The sequence below is a fragment of the Microplitis demolitor genome, chromosome 5 (assembly GCF_026212275.2).
Source record: "Microplitis demolitor isolate Queensland-Clemson2020A chromosome 5, iyMicDemo2.1a, whole genome shotgun sequence".
In the NCBI taxonomy this organism is placed as follows: Eukaryota; Metazoa; Arthropoda; class Insecta; order Hymenoptera; family Braconidae; genus Microplitis; species Microplitis demolitor.
Genome location: NC_068549.1, coordinates 9666168 through 9692262, shown reverse-complemented (window position 1 = coordinate 9692262; position 26095 = coordinate 9666168). Strand labels below are relative to the sequence as shown.

At 29.1% G+C, this 26095-nt stretch overlaps 1 protein-coding gene across 4 annotated transcripts in view; it reads right to left on the bottom strand.

Moving 5' to 3' along the window:
- LOC103572280 (probable phospholipid-transporting ATPase IA) overlaps positions 1-26095 on the bottom strand; it is a 60495-nt gene extending 34400 nt beyond the window's left edge. For 3 of the 4 annotated variants that reach the window (XM_014443005.2, XM_014443007.2, XM_014443004.2), the window contains exons 1-2: positions 25622-26095; positions 2733-3081 (exon numbers count right to left, since the gene is read on the bottom strand). In XM_014443005.2, the coding sequence (XP_014298491.1) occupies positions 2733-3081; positions 25622-25693 (421 nt within the window). In that variant the 5' untranslated portion in view covers positions 25694-26095. Of the gene's footprint in view, positions 1-2732; positions 3082-4458; positions 5280-25621 lie in introns of those variants that run through there. The other variant, XM_008550805.3, reaches the window with a different exon arrangement.

The following is a 26095-nucleotide window of genomic DNA, read 5'->3' as shown; positions in this document are numbered from 1 at the left end:
GACCGATATCTCGGCGAGAAGTGGACGTATCAAGGTCTATAAAAAAGGAATTAAAGCTGAATAATGAAGGTATCCGATCCTCAAGTGGTTAAGCAAAAAAAATTTTTTTCACGCCCGTAGGCCAGAGAAAAAAAAATTTTTGAAAATTTCCTTATCGCTGGTTTTACTAAGATTACTTAAAAACCGATGACGCTATAAGATTTCAAAGTTCTAATCCAACAACTAGACTCTTGGAGCTACAAAAATCGCCCAAAAATTTTGAATTTTTTTTGATCCCTTAATTTTTTGCAGTAGTGTATTTAAAATATTTTGAAAAGAAAAACCGGATAAATTAATTAATTAACCTTATTTTTACATTAAAATAAAATTAAAAAATATATTCAGAATCTAATGAGCACAAATTTTTATCACTGTTCAATACGGACAAAAGAATTGGCAAGAAAAAAAATATAATATTCGTGGATACTATTTCATGTATTTTGTGTATGTGTGCAATTACAAAAATATGCCCACACACAAAAAGAGAGAAACAAATAGCGCCCTTTTTTCATGAATCTTGTGTGTGTGCAGTTACAAAAATATACCCACACACAAAAAAGTGACACAAATAAATGTTACTTTATTTAAATTTAATTGAATTTTTTTTGCAGTACCCGGGGTTGGGCTCGAACCTGCATCCTTCCGATTCAAGGTATTTGATTCTATCAACTGCGCTGGCCCACGTATGTGATCACGTGAGTGTAAATAACTAAATATGAACAATTTTCAATAATAATACAATGTATACATGATTATATCTGATCAGATATAATAAAATTTGATTATGTTAAGTGTTGTATTTAGTTTAGATGAAGTTATATCTGACCAGATCTCATGAGATACATGTAGATCTGACCAGATATAAACAATTTTCTATAAAAATAAGGCATGTACAGTCGAGTCTCGTTATGAGTCCGCTCGTTATGAGTCCGTGAACCAGGATTTCCACGGAAGACCTTCCCCCTCCACAACGTGAAAAAAAAATTAATTTCAGAGTCTCGATATGAGACCGTATATTCATGAAAAGAAATTAAGAGTTTATTTATCATATTAGTCCTATTATTTGTTTATAAGCAAGACACTGTATAGCTGTATTACTATGAGAAACATAACACTCAAGTCAAACGGACTCATAACGAGATACTGGAAACAATCACGTACACACTCACACGCCTAAAAAGTAAGGGAAGTTCAACTCACGACTGTCGCCTGCGCTGACAGAGTGGGGGTACACAAATTCTTAGAATTATATTCCCCTACACCCCTTTATGCGGGTTCATAACGAGACTCGACTGTACATGATTATATCTGAGCGGATATAATGAGATCTGATTATGTCAAATGTTGTAATAAGTTCAGATATAGTTATATTTGATCAGATCTTACGAGATATACACAGATCTGGCTGGATATAATCATGTCTGATATTGTATCTAGCCCAGATCTAATCATATCTGATTAGATCTGACCGGATATAAACGGTAAGTCAAATCAAAAGAGAAATAAATCATTTTTTGTTCGTTCATACACTCAAAAATATTAAAAAAATCCATTAAATTACAAAAGAAAGTTTAAAAAATTTTTTTTTTTAACAGTAAATTAAGTCGAAAGAGATAATAACAGAGAATTACATTGCTAAAAAAATTTTAGAAACCATAATTAATGTAAAAAAATTATTTTTTTGATTTTTCAAATTTTCAAACAGCCATAACTAATAGAAATATCTGTTTTGTTTTGAAATTTTTTTTTATCATCAATCCACCGAGAAGTAGAACAATTAAAAAAAAAAAACCTGAAAAAATGTCAAATAGAAGACATTTTATAGTCAAAAATAGGTGGAGCCCCACTTCTAGACCATTACCCCAAATTGACTATAAGTCACCGTCAACTATTTGGACTATCAAGTTTATGCAGTCAACTTATCTCATTTTGATTGGAAATTTCCGACTTGCGATTAAAATGGCTATCAGGGTGGATATGAACTTTGCTTTTTTATAAATATAAATGTAAAGATACCAGCATGTGATAGCAGAAAAGGTAACTTTTATCCGCGGCCAAGGACATTATGTGTTACAAGGTTGACACTTATACACTCAAACAATGACGGAGTATAATATACTTCCGATGATCACATTGTTTTTATTACTGAACGTACAATGAATAGAAAAAAGGACATATAATTCATATCTAAACATGGCTATACATGCTTGATCGATTTCAGGCGTTATCGAACTCATTTCTACTTAAATTTAAGTATGTACTATACTTTACCCAGAAATTATTGCATTCGAACGATATAAATAGTAGTTAATAAACGATTGATTCGTATGATAAATAATTAAGTTGTATTCAAACATAAATATATAAATAATAAATCGATAAAGTTATTAGCTTTGTTTTTGTTTTTAAAATATAAAGTTTAATCAGGAAATTTAATCTATTGCGTGATTCTGCTGACGCATACAGCAAGAGTTACCTCATTCGTTTCTCATCAATAGATCAAAGCTTCGATATAGTCATTACATGTTAAGGTTGATTATACGATGAATAACTTATTGTAGATCGATTTTAAAATGAAACCTTCAAGGTTTATAAAGACGATAAGTGACAAGTACTTTGTGTTTAGTTATTAATTATATATTTTTTAACTTAATTCAGAACCAATTGAAAATTTTTAATAGTAATGAACAAACCTGAAACTTCTGATTCCGGTGAACCAGTTTCTTGAAGTTCAATATGTTCACGCGTTCGTCCTCTCCCCCGCCGAATAGAGCCAACTTGAAGACCAATATTATCGACATTATCGATGTTTCCAAGGTCAATTGGACTCCCGACAATGTAGGGACCGGGGTCTAATGTAGGATCAGTAGAATTGTTTACAGTTGATGAACTGAGGTTGTTTAATTGAATTGATGTTGGTGTTGGACTTCCATCCATATGAGGTATTGATGATAAATCCGACGGTGTAAATGGATGCAAAGGGTCTAGATTTGGTACTTGGGGATCACCCCGCAGTGTTGGCTGCATCGGATGCACCGGTAGCTGGAAAATTATTATATAAATAAATGATTTAAGGCCAATACTAGAAATTATTTACCGGGTTTTTTCAACAATTACAGTCTCACATATTACTTTAACTAAAGTCGAGTATAAATAACATTGTTAAATAATTAGATTTTTGAATAATTAATTCCTATATACACTACACTCCATTATTTTTTAAAATGTCATTTACTTATAACAATTTAAAATTAATTCTTTATTTTATTGCATTTATTATATAATTTTTGATAAATACTTGAATGGTAGATCAAAATATATACAGATAAAAAGGATTTCTTGGGGCAAAAAAATTTTTACCCGCCCTAAGAAAAATTATACTTGTCCTAAGAAATTGTTTGCATTACAAATTGAGAACTAAAAGTTTTTCGGGGAAAGAACAAATTTCTTGCGTCAAGAAATTTTTACTTTTAATAAAAAATTTTTGTATTCAAATCATAATGCAAAATATTTCTTGTGCCAAGAAATCCTTTTTTCTGTGTATGAATATTACAGTTTCTAAAAATCATTTAAAATTAGAGTAAATAGATACAAAATTATGCTTTAATGGTAAAAATTTTTTAATCATGATTATTAACACTATCGTTGAATATTATAAAAATAATAATGCAACGATAACGAACTAAAATATAATCCACTCCATTCAAACTCTCATCATAATATGCATTATATTAGTTTTACTCTAATAGCTTAAACCTTGTATATCACTTAAACTCAGAAATAATTGAATGAATAATCCGAGGTGTGTCAAAACAAATAACATATTTAATATTATTGGAATTTTAATTTACTCATTCGTTATAAAAATAAAAATAAATACACGATATTAAGGTATTTATTTTTAATTAAATTAAAAAATAAATATGTTTAATTTAATTAATAATGTCAATATATGATGATTAAAATAATGAATTAATTTTTTTACAAATTGTTTAACTTTTAATTTTAAAAAACACTTTTTTTATTTTAAAAAATTATAAAAATCTTTTTCATTCGAATAAAAAATTGTAAGTAGAGTATCAATCATTACCAACTTATTAAAACTAATTGCTTTTACAATCGTTAAAACCGTAATTATGTAAAAAAAATAACAGTAATTTTAAAAAATTGACTCTATATTATATACTATAGAATTTGGTCAGAAAATTCTGGTACATGGAACCAGAAAAATGTTACCAATAAATTAATTTTTACTCGATATGGATTGGATCTGCCTTTGATGAAACTCAAAGTACCGATCAAAGCAAATAAAACGTTGTAATAAACATATATTTTGAAACTATTAACAATTTAATAATAAAAAAAAAAAAATTAATAAATAACATTGAATACTTTTTAAACATATTAATCGATACTTACAACGGTCATTCGAACTGGTCGAACAGTATTATTTTTAAACATTGATTTAATATTCTATCTAATAGTCGAAATTTCGAATGTTGATTTTTTATAAATAATTTTTTCATTTTTACACAATCACAAAAGTTAATAATGATTTTTTAATTACTTTAAACATTTTTAGTTTATAATAATTATGTATCAATATAAAAAATACCGTAAGAATTTAACTATAAAATCTGTGTAAAATTTATTTGTATAAAAGTAACAGGTGCGATAAGTTTGAAAACAACTTCAAGAAGACACTTCAGTAAGGCATGTACACAATTTATTAACAACAACAAACTATTCTAAAGTATATGTAACGGTTGTTTGCTTTCTGGTACGATACTCATTTCAAACAGAATTCACAACTTCACCACATTATTTTCTCAGTTTATTGTCCTTCTAAGGCTTTTTTTTAACATTTATCAAAAAACATAATAGTTCACGTATACTATTCTTCTACTGATATAATTTCTTCCCAACTCAAAAATAAACACTGACGTTATAGTTGATAACAGTGATAGAAAATATTACTGATAAGATAACATTAATTTAAAAATAAGTCTTCACTCGTTGAAAATATTGGTACGTATTTATTTTTAAATAACGTAATGTTTATAAAAAGTTTACACGTAAAAATTATATTTATTATTTTGCTTATGATTTTCGATAAATTTTCACTATGTGTTGTAAAAGAATAATTGTGAAAGTCGTTAGATATGATTATTCAGCGAAGGATATAAGGCCGGCTAGGCAAGACCGCAGTTTGTATTTGATGATCGAACGTACAACGTACCTCTCTAACTCTATGTCTAGTTTTACGCCTCTTACTGTGTTTTTACTCCCTCTTCTCTCTTATTTTGCCGTTGACATACGCGCACGTTTTTCTAACCTCATATTTTCTCACTTTGTTCTTTCTCTGACTTTCTTTCTCTGTTAAATTTTATTACCCTGAATAATTTTTAAATATGTAAATTCTAAGAATATTTTCTAACTGAATATTTTTTTCTGTTAATTTATATATGAAATTGTTCTTCGAAATTTGCCTTGTTTTTTATAGTCTAAAAAAAAAATTTCAAACACAAAAAAACAAATTGCAATTTTTTTTTCCTTTGATTTTTTTTGTGATTGATTGGAATTTTTTTTTGTCATTTCCTTGCATTTGCTGAGTAACCAACGCAAAAATTTACGAAAAGTCGGAGAAAAATTATTTTTTCATTTTGATTATGATTACACAATTAAAAGAACAAAACTTGTTCCTTTAATTGTTTTGCAAAACTTTGATCAATCCACCCCAAAAAACGGCTCGATGGATCAATTTAAAAATTTGCAGGGTTCTTGGGGATACATTAAGCTAATAAAGTCCCAGGCAACATTATTTTTTTTATCGATATTTGCAGAGTAGCGGTCGATTTACTAAAAAATTAAAAAAAAGTCATTTTTTTGTACTTCTAATAGATGTTAAAATCAAAAAAAATTTTTTTTTTTTAAATGTCGGGAGGGTCTTGTAGGGAATTTATTCAAGTTTTTAACGCCGCCCTTCAGTTTACTGTGCGATTATTGGTTCCCGAAATATCGATGATCAAACCCAAAAGGATCATTTTTTGTTTGAAGGCTGATATTTCAGCGACAAAATATCGTACGAAACTCGAAAAAATTTCAAATTAAAGTTGATTGAATTTGCTAACCGTCCTATGCATTGGTTTAGCTGAAAAAATTTTTTTGTTCCTTTAATTTATGGCATGAGTGTAAATATATGTAAAATTAACATGGATGGTGATATATCTATACATTATACGTACATTTATTCCACCAGGGGCCCTTGCGCATTACCGTCCTACTACAGCTGTTTTTTTTTGCTAATTGGTAAGCCTGAATTTTTTCAATTCAATTTTTTTTTATTTACATATCGCGTGCCAAAAAGTAAAAGGGCGTATACCAATGTATGCGCCCTTTTACCTTTGCAAAGGTAAAAGGGCGCATAAATTTTTTTTTCATCGCCAATTGATTAGTAAACATTTTCTACGCTTGAAAATCACATATTGTTTTTCCAAAGGTAAAAGGGCGTATGTCTTTAATTATGCGCCTTTTTAGCTTTAGGAATTTGAAAATTTTGTGACCAAAAGGTAAAAGAGCGTATAAATTTTTTTTTCTAAAAAATTTATTAAAAAGCTTAGCCGAAGTCTAACAATGAAGAAAAAAAAAAAAAAAAAAAAATGCTGCAAATTGTATGAATGTTATCTTATTTCACAGTTAATTATTAGAGTTTATAATAGTATTTTAAAATTCTTATACTAAATTGAAAAAAAAAAAAAGCAGAAATAACCGGTTCATTTAGGTACGATTCCTATACCCTCTTCCTCCGTGTCTGTCGCACGAACTTTGGATTTTTTTTTTTTTTCATATATTCTGATTCATGACGGATCCATAATCCAAAACACTGATTAAAGAAAAAGTCAATAAATTTTTATTTTTTATAGTCGTTATGAAAATTTTTTATTCAATTGAAAATTTGATATTTTCATTTTATTTTTTTTTTTTCAGTTATTTTATTTTTAATAAATTAAAAAAACAAGTGTAGGAGGAGTGTTTTTTCATCTAACTTGTCTTGTGAAATTATTTGTCAGTATTTTGTATTAAAACTAGAATTTTTTTTTATGCGCCCTTTGACCTTTAGGCACTACTTTTCAAAAGGTAAAAGGGCGTATGTCTTGAGATACGCCCTTTCAGCTCAAGGATGCCCAAATTTTTTTTTTGCAGATCTTTGCGTTTCGAAAAATTTCAGAGCTAATGGCAAAATAAAATTTTTTTATACGCCCTTTCAGCATAATTCCCTACTAACCTGTAGCAATACGTCCTTTTACCTTTTGGCACGCGATATATTTCTTTTTTGTTATTAATCGAGATATTTTTTAAAATCAGGAAATCTTGAAAAAATACCATTTATTTCTTGAAGTGCAGTGGGTGCTTATAACAAGAAAACTAGACAAAAAACTAAATGTTTGTGAGAAGAAATTGCTTATAACGCGACTCTAGTGTGATGGAAGAAAACCAAAAAAAAAAATTTCTTTTTAATTCTCAAAAATTTGGAAAATCCAAAAGTTCACGACTCATAATGCTCATTTATTATGAAACAATAAAATAATTAAAAAAATGGCGGGAAGCACGAATAAATTAAAAATATATACAATTTTCTGTCATTAAAATTTGTTGTTTATTTTTTTTTGTTTTAATTATATTAGTCATTTTTTATAATTATAAAAGGATTTTCTCAAAATATTTCGGTTAATAACAAAAAAAATATATGTAAATAAAAACAAATAAAAAAAAAGAATTGAAGTGAAAAAATTTAGGCTTACCAATTAGCAATAACACAAAAAAAAACAGCTGTACTAGGACGGTAATGTGCAAGCGCCCCTGGTGGAATAAATATACGTATAATGTATAGATATATCACCATTCATGTTAATTTTACATATATATATATATATATATATATGTATAGTTATACAGCCTTTCTATTCTTTTATTAATTGTAATTCAACGACACTAAATTACCTAGCCATTTTCAATAGGAGATCTACAAATCTTTCGAAGAATTTTTTAAAAAAAAATTTGATTCAATTACTGGATTTTTTCGCAAGTTATCGTGTATACGGGATTCATACTTGACGGACAGGAAATTGTTTTAAACTATTTTGATGGTTTGTCGGTTTTTATTGAACTAAATAAATTTTTGAAAAGTATGGAATTAATCTCCATTAAATTATCTTCAAAATGGTGTGCAACATATCTTAATTCCGTGAATCAACAAAAGTATAATAATAGAAATAGTTGCCGAAGTGAGGCGAAAAAAATTTTTCGATCGTAAAGCACTCTCTGATGCTTCGCATCATGAGTCGTGCAATAACTCAGAATCTACGTGACCGATAGTTCTCGAATGTGGGCCAGATTTTATATATACATATGCTTCATGTCAATCACGATGCCATTCTACGTGAAAAATTTCGAATACTTTTATCTGTTCGAGGTCGTGCTGTTCGACAATATGGTGGGCTTTGTCAGTCTCAATGTAGAATAGTGTCTTATGAGAGGTCATTTGGACTGACAGCAATTAGGATATGGAATTAACTGCCATCGGCGATTGTTGCGTCAAGTAATTATAATGAATTCAAATCGGCCTGTTGTTTAGATTATTTTGATTAAAACTATTAACAGTGTAAAACTATTTATAGTGTTGAGAGTCAATATACGCATATCGATGTATAAATTGATTATTATTAGCGGCCCTTAAAGCTTTGGCTCCAGATTCCAATATGATTTATTAAATAAATAAATATATATATATATATATCGTTACAGGTATAACATAGTAATAGAATTTTTATCGTTGGGTGTGAAACTTCGATGTATAAAATCAATTCTAATACCAACTGGAGATAGACACTGATAATTAAATTCAATGTATACATCTACATGAGAATCATTCTTATAAAAATGACAGTCATTCATTAAAATTTATCACCATGTATATTCCGACTTTTATTATGAATATTATTGATATCACATTTTTTACAAAACGAAACGTATGTCCATTAGTAATGATTAAAATAAGTTGAAAATAGGAAACGAAAATCAGTAATTTAATTAGATTTTTATCTCACGCTATATGAATAAAAAAAATAACAGAATAGCTAGATTTATTATGTGTGCTGAAAATATGTGGCTTTATTACTTACTTTTAAGCCAGATCGCTAGTCTACGCCTTATTATAGTAACATATATCAATGTAAATTCAAGTGTCTTATTTTAAAACATTTTATACGTTTAAATGCTTTTAGTCTCCTACACGGCAAAAAATAATCGGTACCAACTACCAATTATTTCGGTAGCTGCAACCGATTATTTCGGTTGTACTGAACAGTTTGAGAAAAATTTTTTTGACATTTAATTACTATAAATCTGATATATATATATGCGCATTTTTGACGTATGACACCTGGGGCAAAATGGACCAGCTGAAAATTACGAAAAAATTATTTTTTCATTTCTTTATCGTCAACTTAAAAATAAATTAATATATTTCCGCATTTTTGACCCTACGTATGACACCTCGGGCAAAATGGACCAGCTGAAAAATGAATTTTCAACAAATTCTCCATACGGTGTTAAAATGAAATAACACCGGTGTAAGAGCCGTAATTCGGTAGTGTTGAATCAATGTAAATGCAGAGCAATACCGGTGTAAAAGCGGAGTAAACTGTGTCTGCACTTAGTATTAACTTTGAAAAGTTCATGAAACACAAAAAATTTTTACACACACACGTTCACACAAACTCGTAGGCACACACACGTTCGCACACTCTCGGACGCACACACACATTCGCACACACTCGGACGCACACACACACTCAGAGAAAAGTCGATAGTCATGTTAACTAAAAAGCTTCAACTATTTAAAATTAATTCCTATTACTATTTTTGATAGTTATATTAACTATTCATTAATTTCTGAAACATAATAAAATTTATTGATACTACTAAAATTTAATAGTGATTAAAATTTTTTATCGCAACTACTGAAATGTAGTTGAAATTACATAAATTTTAAGTAATTACAGCAACTTTTTTATTAGTTCAAGTAACTAAAAAATTATTTCAATGGTAAGTGTTGATTCATAGTTAATATTAAATAATTATTTCAACTATCGAGTTAATTGCTAAAACTAAAATTTTTTTAGTTAAAGCTTTATTGTACTATAACTTTATAGTTAATTTAACTAAACGAATTGGTATTAATGAAACAAAACAACGTAGCATTATGAATTGTTTGATTACAATTATTATAAGTAAACTAATGATTGCTCATAACTATATTAACTTGTGACGGGGTGACTTAGCATTCGACTGCCAGGTCAGTCAAATTAAATTTCGCGCCTCATTATCTTACACACCAGCCATTGCGACGACCAAATTTTAATTGCTTCGCGCAACGGTGGGGGTAGAGGCCCAACGCACCACGTCGTCAAACTCATTTTCAAAAAAGAATCGTAACCCGGAAGCCGAGCTGAGCAGTCGCTCAATCTACTGTACTAAGCGTTTTAAAATTTTACTTGTGCTAAAGTTTAATCTGTCAGGCAGACGCCTTTTGGTTAAGTTGGTTTCTTGTAGAGTTTTTTTGGTCTACGTTTTTTCCCGTCCAGCTTTTTGTCCAAGGAGGATCCGAAAAATGGCTCAACACCTGGGACAAGTTGATGTAAGTTCCTTGGCATAGAGGTTAAATTTATTTTACAACAAAATTTGTCAAACACGAGAGGGTAATTTCCTAAGTAATTTTATCGTCTTTTATTAACTTAATTTATTTATATATTTATATGATTGATTTTATTTGATTTATTCAATCGCCGTGCATGCAGAACTTTTATTTATCGTCGGTACTTTTCTCGTCACTGTACGAATAAATCCTAATTAAGTTTAGCGCCGTCATTAATAATTATAAATATTAATGAATACTTGTTGATGTCTTGTTCAATCTAATTTAACAAAAATCTAATGATTTCTTTAGCTGTGCTTTCTGCAAAAATTATTCGTGAATTAAACTGAATTATTTACTTTATCGAAAATTTTTTTAGATCCAAAAAATATTTGTTGAATTGACAAAAAGAACTAAAATATCTCGGAATAAGTACTATTTTATTTAAAAAATAGAGAGAATGAAGGAGTCGTCGGTAGTATTCAACGGCAATGGGAATAGTTCGGCGCTCGCGACTAGATGGCGCCTACCTTCTGAGGTGTCCCTGTTAAGAAACTTATTTCAGTAGTAATATATTCTAAACTTGAGGGCGATTCTGGTACCAATACTCCCCTGTTGTACGACCGAGTATCAAGTACCTCTTTTGATGCTCAACATTTTTGGAACTTTGTATTATGCATGAATGACTCGATATAATAACTTTATTAATAATATTATATTGAAAGTAATAAATATATTACTAGACAACAAGATTAATTTTTTTCATAAACATTTTTTAATTAGTTACGTTAACATTTGATATGACTGATTGTACTAAAAAATACTTGTCTTGACTATTTTCCGATTGATATAATAACTATAAATGATTATTATAGATATTATGACTAAATAGTTGAAGCGGTATTTTACTACAGTTTTATAGTTAATTTTACTGATTTTTTCTCTCAGTGCACAGGTACCAAAAAAATCGGTAAGAGCTACCGAAAAAAAATTGCTAACCGCTACCAATTTTTTCGGTAGCGGTTACCGATTATTTTTTTCCGTGTAGTAAACACTAATATGGTGTTTAATGTGAAATAAACGTTTTAAACGTTTAGGTTTAAAACACATAAGTGATTTAAATATTAATTCAATATTAAAAAAAAAAAAAAAGAAAACTCGTGTCCACCACCAGAGGATTCGAACCTAGCACACTTACCACTCTACGGTTGGGAGACTGATGCTTTACCGATACACTACGTAGCCAATTTGAAAATCGTAGTTTAATTGTGCTTCTATTACTTTCTATATCTTGAATGTTTATGTATAATTTACTTTGAATACATTTTTTTTTTCAGTGTTTTATAGAATTTAAGCGTTTATAACTCAAATATTTTATAGACAAAACGTTTTTCCTCAAGAAGTGTTTAATTTAAGAATATTTGTTTTACTTTAAAACACTCAATGTTCTTTTAAACGCTGATAATTTAACAGTAAGCGTTTTACAATAAAAATGTATTGACATGTTTTTCTTTGTAAATGGACAAAACGCAGTACAAATAAAAATAAAAATTATAATTACCCAGGTCAAAATATTTGGCCGAAAAAGGCCGAAACAGCTTAATTTTGCTAAAATTACGCCGAAACTAGAAAATTTTATTGAAAGAGGCCAAAATTCGGCCGAAAAATTTTTTTTGTGACAGACACTTGAAATGTACGAAATTTAGCGCCTATAACCGGCAGCCAAAAATATTAGATAAGATACAGCTGGTAAAAAAGATACCTAATCGTTCTAATAGTGACGTCATCAACGGATCAAAAAATATTTTTTAGTTACATGTGCGATAGGGAACGACCAAAAAATATCGAAGTAACTCAACGAGCCATCTTGTGACAAAATTTATCATCATATTAGTTCGTACACTTACCGACTTCTCTCTCATTTTCAACAAATATTCAAAACAATCTTACCTATAACAAATTATCTTACCTTATACTTTATCTTACTTATAATAAACGCGGATTTATAGGCACTAACTGTAGTACATTTCAAATATCTGTCACAAAAACTAATGTATTTATCTAGTACAATCGAGTCTAAGACGCTCGTGTGTTGGTACCCTTGTCTCCGGCTCGGGCACCAATTTTCTGATAAATCAACCTACTCAATAGTTATTAGAGCTCGAAGTAAAGTTAGAGATCTTTTTACTTTTCCGGCGAAAATATCAGACTTATCACAAAATGTTGTACGGTCTTTTTTGTTGACAATTTTTATTTAAATGGGAAAATCGAATTTTTCAATGAGCTAGGTCTGTAATCGACATAAAATTTTTTTTTTTGGACGAAATTTTTTTTTTTTTGTGTTGAACTATGATTTTTTCCATATGCACTAAAAAAAATGTTGCTCCGAAATGACACACTCTAATATATATATATATATATATATATATATATACATATCGAATATAAGTAGCCAATAATTTTCAATAAACTCACTATTCTATATGTAATATATCGTGAATCAAATAGCAATTTGCTGGCAGTAAATTAATAAAATTCTATTTTTATTACAACGAATCAGTATGTTTTGCTCATACTTTTTCGAATATTTAAGCGAGCTAAAAAATAACTAAATAAGCTTGTCGTATTATTAACTTTGAAGATATATGAAAAATCGTGTGTATTGGACACAATTTAAAACATCAAGTCGTTCACAGCTATCTGATAACGTTATTCCTAGTTCTGAGTAACAAATATAACTTATAGTGAAGATTAATCGTTCGTATGTTCGTGACTCATTTTTTATAAAAGTTTAACATCTTGGGAGTGTTTTCAATAATTATAATGATATTTAGTAGAAATCAAATATCATTTTCCAAGCCTTGATTTAATGTAGAAAAAAGCCTTCGACCCGTGCATGTGACCTTGCGACTCGTGTTGAAAACATTTCTCTGGCCACATAAAGACTATTTTAGTATCCTAATTATATATACAATATACTATTAATTCAAATGAAGAAATATCCGGTATGTAACACGATCCAAGCCAAAAATTACTATTATTAGTGAAAAATTAGTGAATCTGAACTAACCGATTGTTATAAATTATGCATTGATTAAAAGAGACCGTGAAGGTGAGCATCAGGTATAATTTTTTAAACTTTTAGTACTTTACATGATGACGTATCTAGGGAGAAGTGTTATTTTTGAAATTTTTTCGGCATCAATATCTTTCGATCGAATATACCGATTCACCACGGCTATTCTGAGAAATTAAAATAAAACTAAAGAGAAATTTTTGATCGTATGTTTTTTAATTTTCTCAGAGCCTCTCCAATCGAATGATTCGAAATTTTCAAAAGTTAACGGCTGATAAGCTCTTTTGATTGCCACCATAACCATCTAAATCGGTTGATTCATTAAAAATTTATAAAAAGTTTACACAGACACACGCGTGTGCGCAGACCTAGACACGGACACAGACACTCGGACATTATTCTAAAGATAGTCAGAATAGGTCTTTAGGACCTCAAAACGAGAATATTTTGTAAAGTTTGGTTTTTGGGAAATCGGGGTAAAAATAATACCCTTTCGAATTTTTTAAAAATCGTCGATTTTATTAGCGAAAGGTTAAAAAATTAGAGTTTGATCAATCATATCTCGGCGCTAAATCGTCGTAGAGACTTTTTGAGGCCGGTAAATTGAAGGGCTTAAGATTTCCTAAAAGAGTCATAAGGGATAGATTTCCTAAAAGAGTCATAACTTCCCTTTTTTTGAAAGTTTTTAATTTTCTTAGCGGGAAGTTAAAAAGATTGCGATTTACTTTATTTTTCCCGGATAGCTCATATTATTTATCCAATATTTGAAAATTTTTTTTTATTGTTAGATATAACGGTGGGTCCTGGTTATTCCGTGTCTAATAACCACGAACCACAGTTAATGAAATTTCCCAAATAATTTTAATTAATTAATTTTAAATTATCAAATATAAATATAAATTAAAGATTGTTTTATTGCTGGTTCGGAAAACGGAAAAATAGATCTCAGGAGTAGGTAGACTCGTTCTGTACCAGACACGCTGCTGAAAGTAACTTATTCTAGGTGACGCTTGTGATAAGAAAATTCGATCAAAGAGACTCAATTATATATTATTAATTTTATTTAACCAAAATCCCAAATGAATATACAAAAATTTTCCTTTCATTATTTTAATTTATAATTTATTAGTTCAAATTGAGCGTCTAGCATTAAATTAATTTGTTATTTGAATGTGTAAAGAATTATTGGACGTGGGAAATAAAATTTATAATTAATTAAAATTACGCTACGTTGAAGAGAGAGAAAATGTTTGTTAAAATTTTGTCGAGACTTATCTGGATATAAGTGGGCTTATTACTGGTGGAATCGATCTCCGGATCATCACAGGTTCCTTGGACTCGATGTCGATCCTCTTCGGTAAATCCTCGCGGGCTGACGTTGTACACCAAACCACCACACTCACTTAGAAACCAAATTTGGTTTTCTTTAACCAGACAAAGGAGTCGCGAAATCTCCGTATTTAATTAATTCGAATGAAAACAAATATCACTTATAATAAAATTAATAATTTAGTTTTAATGTAAAGAAAAGTCTCAATAGACAAAATTATTCAGGTAACAGATTGATCGAAATAGAACTGATTATTGGACTAAATGACTAGATATAACCAACTTATCGTTAGGCCGACTCATATAAATTGTAATTAGTCCTGCTGCTAGAGTAGGGTCCTCGCTAAACGTCATCACTTTAGGTGATGGCCAGGGCCTAAGTCCTCGAGCAAGTGTTTGCTGGCCCTTTTACATTTCAATTTTGGAGGCGTGGAACTACCCCACTGTCGTCTAAATTCAAATAGAATTCGATCTAGGGGGCCTCTGACATGGCTCCGAGTGACCGAGGAGTGTTAATTATGATACACTTATCATAATAGATGGCCGTAGAATCAGTTAGAATTTCGCGCTCGATTTTCAAGTCGTAAAATCAAAACGCACGGTTACATAGAGCTCGAAAGACTGCGTCAAATGCCTTTTTGAATGTCGAAATCGGTTTATTATTTTAAAAGACATAATACTGCATTTTCGCATTGGAAGGTGTGATATTACTTTTTTCGAGCTTGAAGAACTCAAAAATGTTCTAACAATAGTATTTTCGAGCTCAAGAGCTCGAAAATAACGGAAAGTTTTAGAGCTGGCCCGTAGGATCAGGTGGTTTTCAGATTGATTTTTTTTTTTTTATTTAGAAATATAGAAAAGCCTTGAGCTTTTATAATAAGCTCACTCTGCCGTAAATACATAGGATTACAAAACCTTACACACGAAACAAAATCTGGGCGTCAGTCAGCCCTGCAGGCCAGCCCCAAAACTTTCCGCTATTTTCGAGCTCAAGGAGCTCGAAACAATTGTTGTGAATACATTTTCGAGCTCGAAAAAACTTGTGTCTCGTTATTTTCGAAACAAACCGTTTTTTACCATTTTTTTTTGCATTATCAAAGAGAAAATATTATATTTATTTAACCAAATACCTATTTATAATATGAAAATTTCCCCAATAGAATTTATTAGAATTTAATTTAGTATATTAATTTTGATATTTTAATTTACGCGGGAGGAAACCTATTATAAATTTAATTTGGGGAAGACGGAATCCTACTTAAGCTGTACCTTACTGCATGCTCCACTCCTGTAAATATAGATGGAAAATGACCCTCAATAAGCGTAGGCAGCAATGTTGTAGGCCCAATCTTCGGCGATGGAAAATGGCAGGAACGAACAGCAATGATGCGGTAACACTTACAGATTTTATCGGCACAATACAATTTTAATTATAACTTTACTAAATTACCGCGTGTAGAAATTCGACTAGAAATGTATTTATGGCTAATTTAACGTTCTTCAAATAAATATTTTACAATAATTACTGCGGCTATTAATAACGGACAAACAAACTCAAAGATATAAAATAAATTAAATAAAATGATCACTGGACTAAATGACTAGATATGACTAGACTTATCGTTAGGCCGGCTCAAGTAAATTATAATGAGCTCTGGTTGTCGAGTAGGAACCTCGCTAGGCGTTATCAGTCCACTACCCTACAGGTCCACTATGGGTGGTGGCCAGGGCCCAAGTCCTCGAGGAACTGTTTGCTGGCCCTTTAAAAGGAAAATTCTGAGGGTGGAAAACTACTCCACTATTGTCTCAACAGAATTCGATCTAGGGGGCCTCTGACCTGGCCCCGAGTGACTAAAAAGTGTTAATTAAGGTATAATTATCACAATAAATGGCTGTGAGATCAGTTGGACTTTCACGCTCGAAAATCAAAAACGCACTGTTTCAAGCTGATCAAATTCTGGAATTGATCGGATGAGTCGCTTCAAAGATAATCGAAGAAAACCGTTTTTCACCATTTCTTTCTCGATCGATATCTTTCGAACGAATAAACCGATTAAGATGGTTTACGCGGCAATCGGCGCGTTTTATTTAATTCTAGAGCTGATTAGATTTTGGAATCGATCGATCAAGCCATTTCTGAAAAATTTTTAAAAAACTGAAAAAAAAAATTTTTTTGTATTTCTTCTTTATCTTAGAATCCATTTGATCGGTCGATTCGAAATTTTCAGAAAAGTTGACGACCAACAAACTCTTTCGATCACCACCTCAACCATCTTAATCGGTCAATTCATTAAAAAGATATGAGTTTACATCCATACGCACACACACACACACACACGCGCGCGCGTGCGCGCATCCCTCTGAAAATAGTCAGAATAGCTTCCTAGGACTTCGCACCGTCGGCAACTGATGAAACTCGATTTTCGAAAATCGGGGTGAAACCAATTTCCCAAATTTTTGAAAATTAACAATTTTCTTAGTGGGAAGTTAAAAATGGACTCAAGAAATCTACGAATTTTTATTATGCTGTCGACCAAACTTGAAACAGGAAGTTGGGTTGTTAAAAAATTATTATGCTAAACTTTAATAAATATTGTACACTTAAAAATTATTGAGTAATTGTAATGAATATTATTCATCTAAATTAGGAATTATGATGGGAAATAAAAAATTAGTGCAGCATAATAATTTTTTGACAAAAGTGGACTAGCCCGAAAATTTTCCGCTGTTTTCGAGCTCAAAGAGCTCGAAAATACTCTTGCATGAAATTGTTTTTGTATGAGCTTTTCAAGCTCAAACAAGTTACGTTTTATGCGTAAGTTATGGTTAATGTTACTTATTAAACTTTTCGACGACACCACTATATTGACGCACTGGGGGCTCCGGACTAAATCAGTTTTTTAAAATTAATCTCATTATGACTCAACTAATTATTATGTTGAAAAATATTCGTTAATAAATTTCCTTCAAAATGGTATATAATTTTAACAACTTTGGTATTCTATAAAGAACGTAGAGAGGATTCAAAGTCCGTGAAAGGGCTGAGAACGAAAGAGTGGCAGTAAAATACACTCCACGCTTTCACGATTGGAGTGCGCAAAACGTTTAGTTTTTTAAAATTATTTAACAAAATTTTTTTACAGAAAACTTATAATAAAGAATACAGATTTAACACAAAAGATAATGGTTGAACCATCAGACAACTAAACTAAAGCCACCAAACCACACGTCCGGAACACACCGACCACCATACTACAAAAAAGCTATAATCAAGATTTATTTTAGGGGTGTCTGAATATTTGAATTTACGAATTATTCGACACGAATTGAATCGAATTATTCGATTCGAGTTTCGAATCAAATCGTTCGAAAAATTCGAATAGTTTAAATCATTATCCTTTGCTCACGGAAAATAATATGTAGTATCATTTACTACAAGGTTGCAGTAAATGTGTTTGTAGTTAAAAATACCACATAAATGATAAAAGTTACTAAATATGTGACAAATTTTACTAAGTTAATAAGTTGAATTTACTCCTATCTAGCGGTTAATTCTACTGCACACTGTAGTAACAAATACTCCAGGCGGGAGTTGAGAGTACTACAGAAGGAGCACTTCCCGCTATTTAGCCATTTTGAGGTTAATCTGTTGTGTATATTCAATTATTAAAGCGTCTCATAAATAATCATCTGACTTTTTTAAAACCCAAAAATTAACAATTTTCATTTTTTTTTATTCTGCTTGTTCTTTCGGTGCATTTATGATAAAAAATGTCGTGAGAAAAAAAAAACAAAGATTTCGATAGCTTTTTTGCCTTCAAAAGTTGGAAAAAAAAATTAGCTTTCATGTTTTTGGATAAAATTTCTATTTTATCTTTTTTGATAATATTGATGTATTTTTTTTTTTTAAGTACATAAAACAATGAACAATTAAAAACAAAAATTGATCAATTTAATCAAAAAAAAATTTAACATGGCCAAGCATGGGTGGACCCTATTTGTAAATAATTACCATGTTTAGTATATACAAATAACTCAATAAGTGATTTTTAAAAATAATTTATAAAAATTTTAGGTTATATACCGTTTATTTTTACGTAACCGCATATCGAGTAAATTGAACTACAATTGGAGTTGCAAATACCGCATGCTGTGGCATATCTTATATTTTTCGATAGTTGACGCTTAACTACAATATTGTAGTAAATCTAACCACAATTTGGAGTTGTCTCATGTCATACTACAGCCTGTGGTAAATGGAACTCCAGTTGTTGTTGCCATTACTACAACTTATTTTCCGTGCTCTTAAACAAATCGATTTCGGTGGAAAAGTTATCCTGTTCGAGTTATTTGACTCAATTTAAGAATTTTTTTTTCATAACTCATTACTAAAATAATAAAAATTTGACTAAAAAACCATTGTTGTGAAAAAAGTTTCATCTGGCCATACTCGGAGTATAAAGATATATTTTTTAGTTTGGTTCGAAAATTCCCTTCGACATAAATTTAACAAGCTTCAATTTCCATTATTAATCTTATGATTTTGATTCATTTTCTTTGTTTTTTTTTTTCACTTGAAAAATTGTAAAAATGTCGAAACGAAGCTTAATGTGAGTTTAACTCTGGATAATTTCTAAACCAATAATATACAATGTAAAATCTCACGTAATTGTCTTTTAGCTTATTGAATAAGCTTTAATTTTGACTGCCATAACATTGTTCAATGTGTATTTTTCATTTATTATACAGAATTTGAACCATATCTGTATAATTCAGATAATATACGGTACAAATTTCGCGGGGTAAATACTTATTGCCGAAGGTCATATATTAGAAATTTGAGAAAATTTTACCATAAGATGTTTCATTTAATTTATGGAAAAAGGAATTTTCGAATCAAAATAAAAATTATACCTTTTCATTCCGGGTATGGCCAGATCCCTGCTTAAAAAATCCGATAGATTCTCATAAAAAAATTTTTATGAGAATGAATAGGTAAAGTGTCCGATCGAAAAATGATAGTTCATATGAGAACCTATGAGAATATTCAAACCCGAGCATAATCCGATAGAAACTTACCAAATCCTTCAACTTATGTCTCATTCATTCTTATATAAAATTTGTTGTACATGTTCACATTTTTATCGGAATGATTAGGAATGCGTCGTACTTATACATTCCGTAAAAGAATCAATTGGAAATATAGACGTCTTGTTTCTTCTTGTTGTAAAAGAATGAATGGGAAAATAGTTTCATTTTTTCACGTGAATTCGTAAGCGACATTCTTGTGGGAATCTATGAGATAATAATTTGCAATGCGTCAATTTCTTATAAGATTCTATGGGTACAAGTTTATACCACTCTTACCGCTGTATAAGAATGAATGAGAAAATAGTTTTATTATTTTTACGTTAATTTGTAGGCGACATACTTATGGGGTTCTATGAGATAATAATAAAAAAATGAGAGAAGTATCGCACATTTCTGTTTCCTAAGATAATTAAAAATTATTTGGAGTAATTTAAATTTTGAAATTATTTTCAGTTGAATTGAATAAGAAAACAAAATCATTTATTTCTTTGTTTAAAAAAATAATTTAATTACTAGTTGACAACTCATTTTAACCCACTGAGAGTTATACAGAAGACTCTGGTTATAAGTTACATCGGACGCTCTTACTCACTCTCTCACGTCAATTTCATTTTTTCCTGTAAGTAAGAGTATAGACAGAAATATAACCTTATAACCAGAAGTCTACTTGTATATTATTTTTCAACTTCGGTAAAGAAGAAATCTTTAATTATTTTTCCAACATGTGATGGGACTCGAACTGACGACCCTTCGATTGAAGCTCTGAAAAAACAGTTCAAAAGTCAAGTGCTTTAGCCCGCTCGGCCACCGCATGCATTTGGAAATCGAAATTTATTCTTTTACTTAAAGCTATCCAGTACTATATATGGCCAAGACTAAGCTTAAAAAAATTATTTTTATTTATTATTGAAATTTTGATAATATGATGTTCTCTTTATTTTTTTTAATAGTTTTAAATTCATTTGATGCATTTTTTTTAAGAAAGTTACTCAATTGTTTCTTTTATTTTTTCATAATCTTGAAAAATGTCAGTTTTAAACTTTATTAAATTTATTAAATTACAAGAAAAAACAGATAAAATACGACTCGAATATTCCTAAAATGTTTTCCAATAAAAAAAGAACACATGGTTGTTTTTAGTATTTAAAAAAACATAGCGTAAAAATTCATTTGTTTACAACAAATTGTTTGTTTAATAAACAAATGAAAAATTATTAAAAAATTTTTTTATAAAACAAGAGAACATGATAAATTATGATTAAAAAAAAAAATAGTTCATTAATATAATACTAAGCAAAAAAAAAATTGTTAATTAGCAAATGCGCTTTTTAGCAATAAAAAAATTTTTTTAAGGGACGATTTTTTTCTTAAAAATCATTATTTTCATCAAGCATCTTATTCCCAAAAAAAAATTTTTTTAAATCTTATTAACATTGCATTCGTTTATAATAATTATTTGAACGATGTCAGTAAACATTTTTTTAAAATTATTGTTAAGTAGCTTTTAGCAATAAAAAAACGAAATAATCAAAAAAATAAAATTCCTTGATTGCTTTGTTTACATTTTTAATTCCTTAGATCGTAAATAAAAAAGTGAAAAATCGAAATTTTTTAATTTTTCCAACGGCGATTTTTTCTAAACTCTTTCAAGAACAGCTCTACGAAGTGAACAAAATCCTGGATTCTTAGTTTAGAAATAATCAGGGTTTTTATATAAACTTTGAACGAGTAAAAATGAACTAAATAACAAAAGCATCGTTAATTGAAAAATTGAGGTAAAATTTTTTTTTCGGTGGATTATTATTAATCCATGTGTTTAGAAAGAACCAAATTTTTTTTATTCCTTAATATTTATATTTTATCGGTTAAAATAATTTTTTTCGATTATGCTATTGATTCTATTAACGCGCGTGTATGCGCTGCTACCCGTTTTTAGTCCCATTTTCACCGCTAAATTAAAATTATAAATATTGTTGGTACAGTTCGGGAAGACAGGACTATTTTTGGAAATTTCCGGCTCTTTGAGGATCTTTTTACAGATTTTGGATATCGTAAATAGTTGTTGAACTATTTGTAAAAAACCAAACTACTTTTTTTTTTTTTTTTTTTTTTTTTTTACTAAATTGTTAATGACTTACAATTTTTGCCAAGCCCAAATTTCCACTTTAATTTTTTTTTATAAATGCTATTTCGAATCAAATCAGACATCAATCATAATTTTCGGTGGTCTTGGACAGATTTTCGTCAAAAAGGCACTTGTTGACTAGACTAATATGTTTATATGCCTAAATACCGTAACTTACATGAGACAACAAGTCATTGAACATACAAACGGGAATATGATGAATTTTATTATATTCTCATAAAATTCAATTATTAATGACAGGATCATTTTCTCATGCGTTCTTATTAAAACAGAAATTTTGTAAATTTTATTATTTTCTTTTAGAATCCAATTGTGACTGATAAAAATATTTTCGGATACGTTCTCATCCAAACGGGAAGTTTATAAATTTTATTATATTCTCATAGGATCGAATTATTAGTGACAGGATCATTTCCTCATACATTCTCATTAAAATAAAAATTTTGCTAATTTTGTTATTTTCTCATAGATTCCATTTGTTAGTGACTAAATCATTTCCTCATACATTCTCAACTGAATAGAAATTTTGTAAATTTTATTATTTTCTTATAGATCCCTATAATCCCGTGAATGTTTTATCCCATCCAACCTTATAAGAACTCATTTTTTATAAACATTTGTATTTTCCGATAGATTCTTATAAAGAATCCCTTATCAGAATCTATGAGAAAATAATTTTTTTAAATACCTCCTATACAATCTCATAAAATTCAGTAAGTTCTATGAGGACTCCCACTTCCCATAGAACTCATTGATTCTCATAAAATTCTTATGAGAATTTATAAGAAGCTATCGGATCTTATGAGATTTTTTAAGCAAGGATGGCACTTTTTTTGCATCAATGGTTTTTCAGTCAAATTTTTATCATTTTAGTAATGAGTTATGAAAAAATGATTCCAATTAAGTCAATTAACCCGAACAAGATAACTTTTCCATCGAAATCGATTAGTTTAAGAGCAAAGGATAGTAATTTGAACTATTCGAATAATTCGAATATTCGATTCGAATTTCGAATCGAATGTCATTATTTGATTCGATTAGATTTGAATACTATTCGCACACCTCTAATTTATTCATATTTTACACAAAAATTAATTATTATTTGTCAGTTATATTCGGTTGTTTTTAAGTGTAGAAAAATTATCATTGTTATTGCCATTTTATGCATTGCATACTTAATTCTTGCATTTAAAATGTCCGGTAATGAACTCGAGTTGCCCTGATTAAGAAAAATGATTTGCTCCATGTTAAGTGTATATCTATATTTTAGTTGTTTCAAACTGTTTTAAATCATTTCAAATTGTTTTGAATTATTCCAAATCATTTTTTTTAATCAGGGTGGTCACGATGTTTGCTACACCTATTTTACTTATGCAAATTTTATTTAAAAATAATTTATCTATTTTAGTTTGATTTTTAATGGACATTTAAAGCACGAATACGTCTTTTAAAATTGCATTTATGTAATTAATGGTAATTATTGGTAAGCTTGTATGTTTGCTACTGCATAATTTAACTTTCGTATTCTTCCGTGAAATTTTTGATTAATATTACTTAATTTTGTTCGTTTACTTGTTAATTATAAATAGCAATCGTCAATCGTGATTTAGTTTGAGTATTTTTAACTGAAGCTATCAAATGGATGTTAGGTATCCCAATAGAGCAACTCCCACAATATGCGAGATAGTTCATTATATGCTGACAGCAACATGGCTTAGTTTAGTTAATTGCTGGAGTCACTACTAACTATTGCAATCGGTCATCAACATGATTAACCGTGTGTACGTGATTGGGTGTGGTGATTCGCCGTAGAAGCTAACTTCGAATTGGCAAACGTCTCTTTTTTTTAATCTCAAAGACATCAAATTTTGAATAAATGTTATATTAAATGGCAACTTAGATTTAAACAAAAATAAATATTGTAATTAGAAATATTGGTCAAAGAAATAAAATTCTATAAACATTTAAAATGTCGCAGAAAACAGTATACGAAGTAAGTTGGTAAATAACTAGAGTAAATGTATAGAACACAGGGAATGTAGACACTGCTCATGAGCTATATTTAACTTAGAAATATGTCTGATTGTATGAGTGTATAATTTAGTCGCCTAGAAGCTATACGTACACAGATAATACGTCAATTGCGAAATTTATACGGTAAGGTTGCTTACCACAATTCAACTGATTGAATTTCCGTAATTAATATTACCAACGACAAACAGCGTAACAAAAAATTTATATTTAATACCGTAAAATTGACAGGGATGTGAAACAGGTCCAACATGTTAAAATGTAATATGAACGATTATTACACTAAAAATTACACATATCATTAAAAAATTATTAATGAGTATTAATAATAATAATAACAATAATAATGGATTTTTTAATTTTTATTTTTCTTTATTCATATAACAGGAGTTTTATTGGTTTTACTAGGAAATTATTTCTTTATTACGTAATTTCTCTTCTATTACTAAAAATTTCGAAGTTTATAGTAGGGATGAGTAATATATAAAAATTAAATTATATACAATTTGAAATTTATCTATGTGTAGATGAAAGAGCTAATTTTATTAACTAAATTAGAATATTTTAAACATTATTGTTTTTATGTATTACTTATTTTGCCTTGTACAAATTTTATGTACGATATTTAATTAAATAATGTCTACAAATAATTAATGTTATCTGTAGCTATTTGATATCGTAAATACATAACATATGAGATTAATTTATCTACAACTATAAATCATAGAACCAAAATAATATATTTAATCTTCAATTTAAAAAAACAATCGAAAAAAAAAACAATTTAATCCTTTTAAATTCAATATTGCATATCGATTTAAAATAAATGAAGTTTAAAAAAAATATATTAAGCGATAAGTCTATTATCAATGAGGAATGTTATCAGTAATAATCATTCAATGTAAAACATTCATTGACAAAATACTAATAATAATAATAATACAATTATTTTAGTGAATAAAATTTAATGATACTTACTATTTTATAAATTTTCCTAAAGATTAAAACTTTGTGCAAATAGTAACATTGTTGGATGTTTTCGCCGCGTCTTTTTAAATATTGTTACGCTGATTGTCACCATTTAAAAATTACTTTTTTTATAATAAAAAATGTAAATATTATAATAATAATAATAAAATAAAATATATTGAACGTTACTTAAATATTATTTCTAAACCAAAAATAACCAAACTATATAAAATACTCTACATACTTTCAATAAATCAAACTCGACCTCATTTTTCTCGCGGGGGTTGCAATTGCAACAATCGTCGCGTCGTCGCATCGTGTACTCAATGACAACATAACCTCAAGTAGATAACTTTACCACACACTATAAATATTATCAACATCATATAATAACATGTCTATTGTATGTACACACATTAAAAAAACACACAAAATTTTTAACTTATTTAGTTTTTAATACAACTAGTAACATTTTTATAATTATTATTACTATTATTATCATGTCTGCATTTATAAAAAAAACTTGTTAACATTTCAGTGGTGGAAAAATGAAAGAAATAGAATGCTATATAGTAATGTCAATGCAAACAACTATAGTTACTGACTACTGAAAAAGACTAATGTATTACAGCACAAGCAATGTCACATATACACACGCGACACACAAATACACATTAGTTGTTAATAAAGGGCGGATGCCTGGACTCGAATCTGCCGC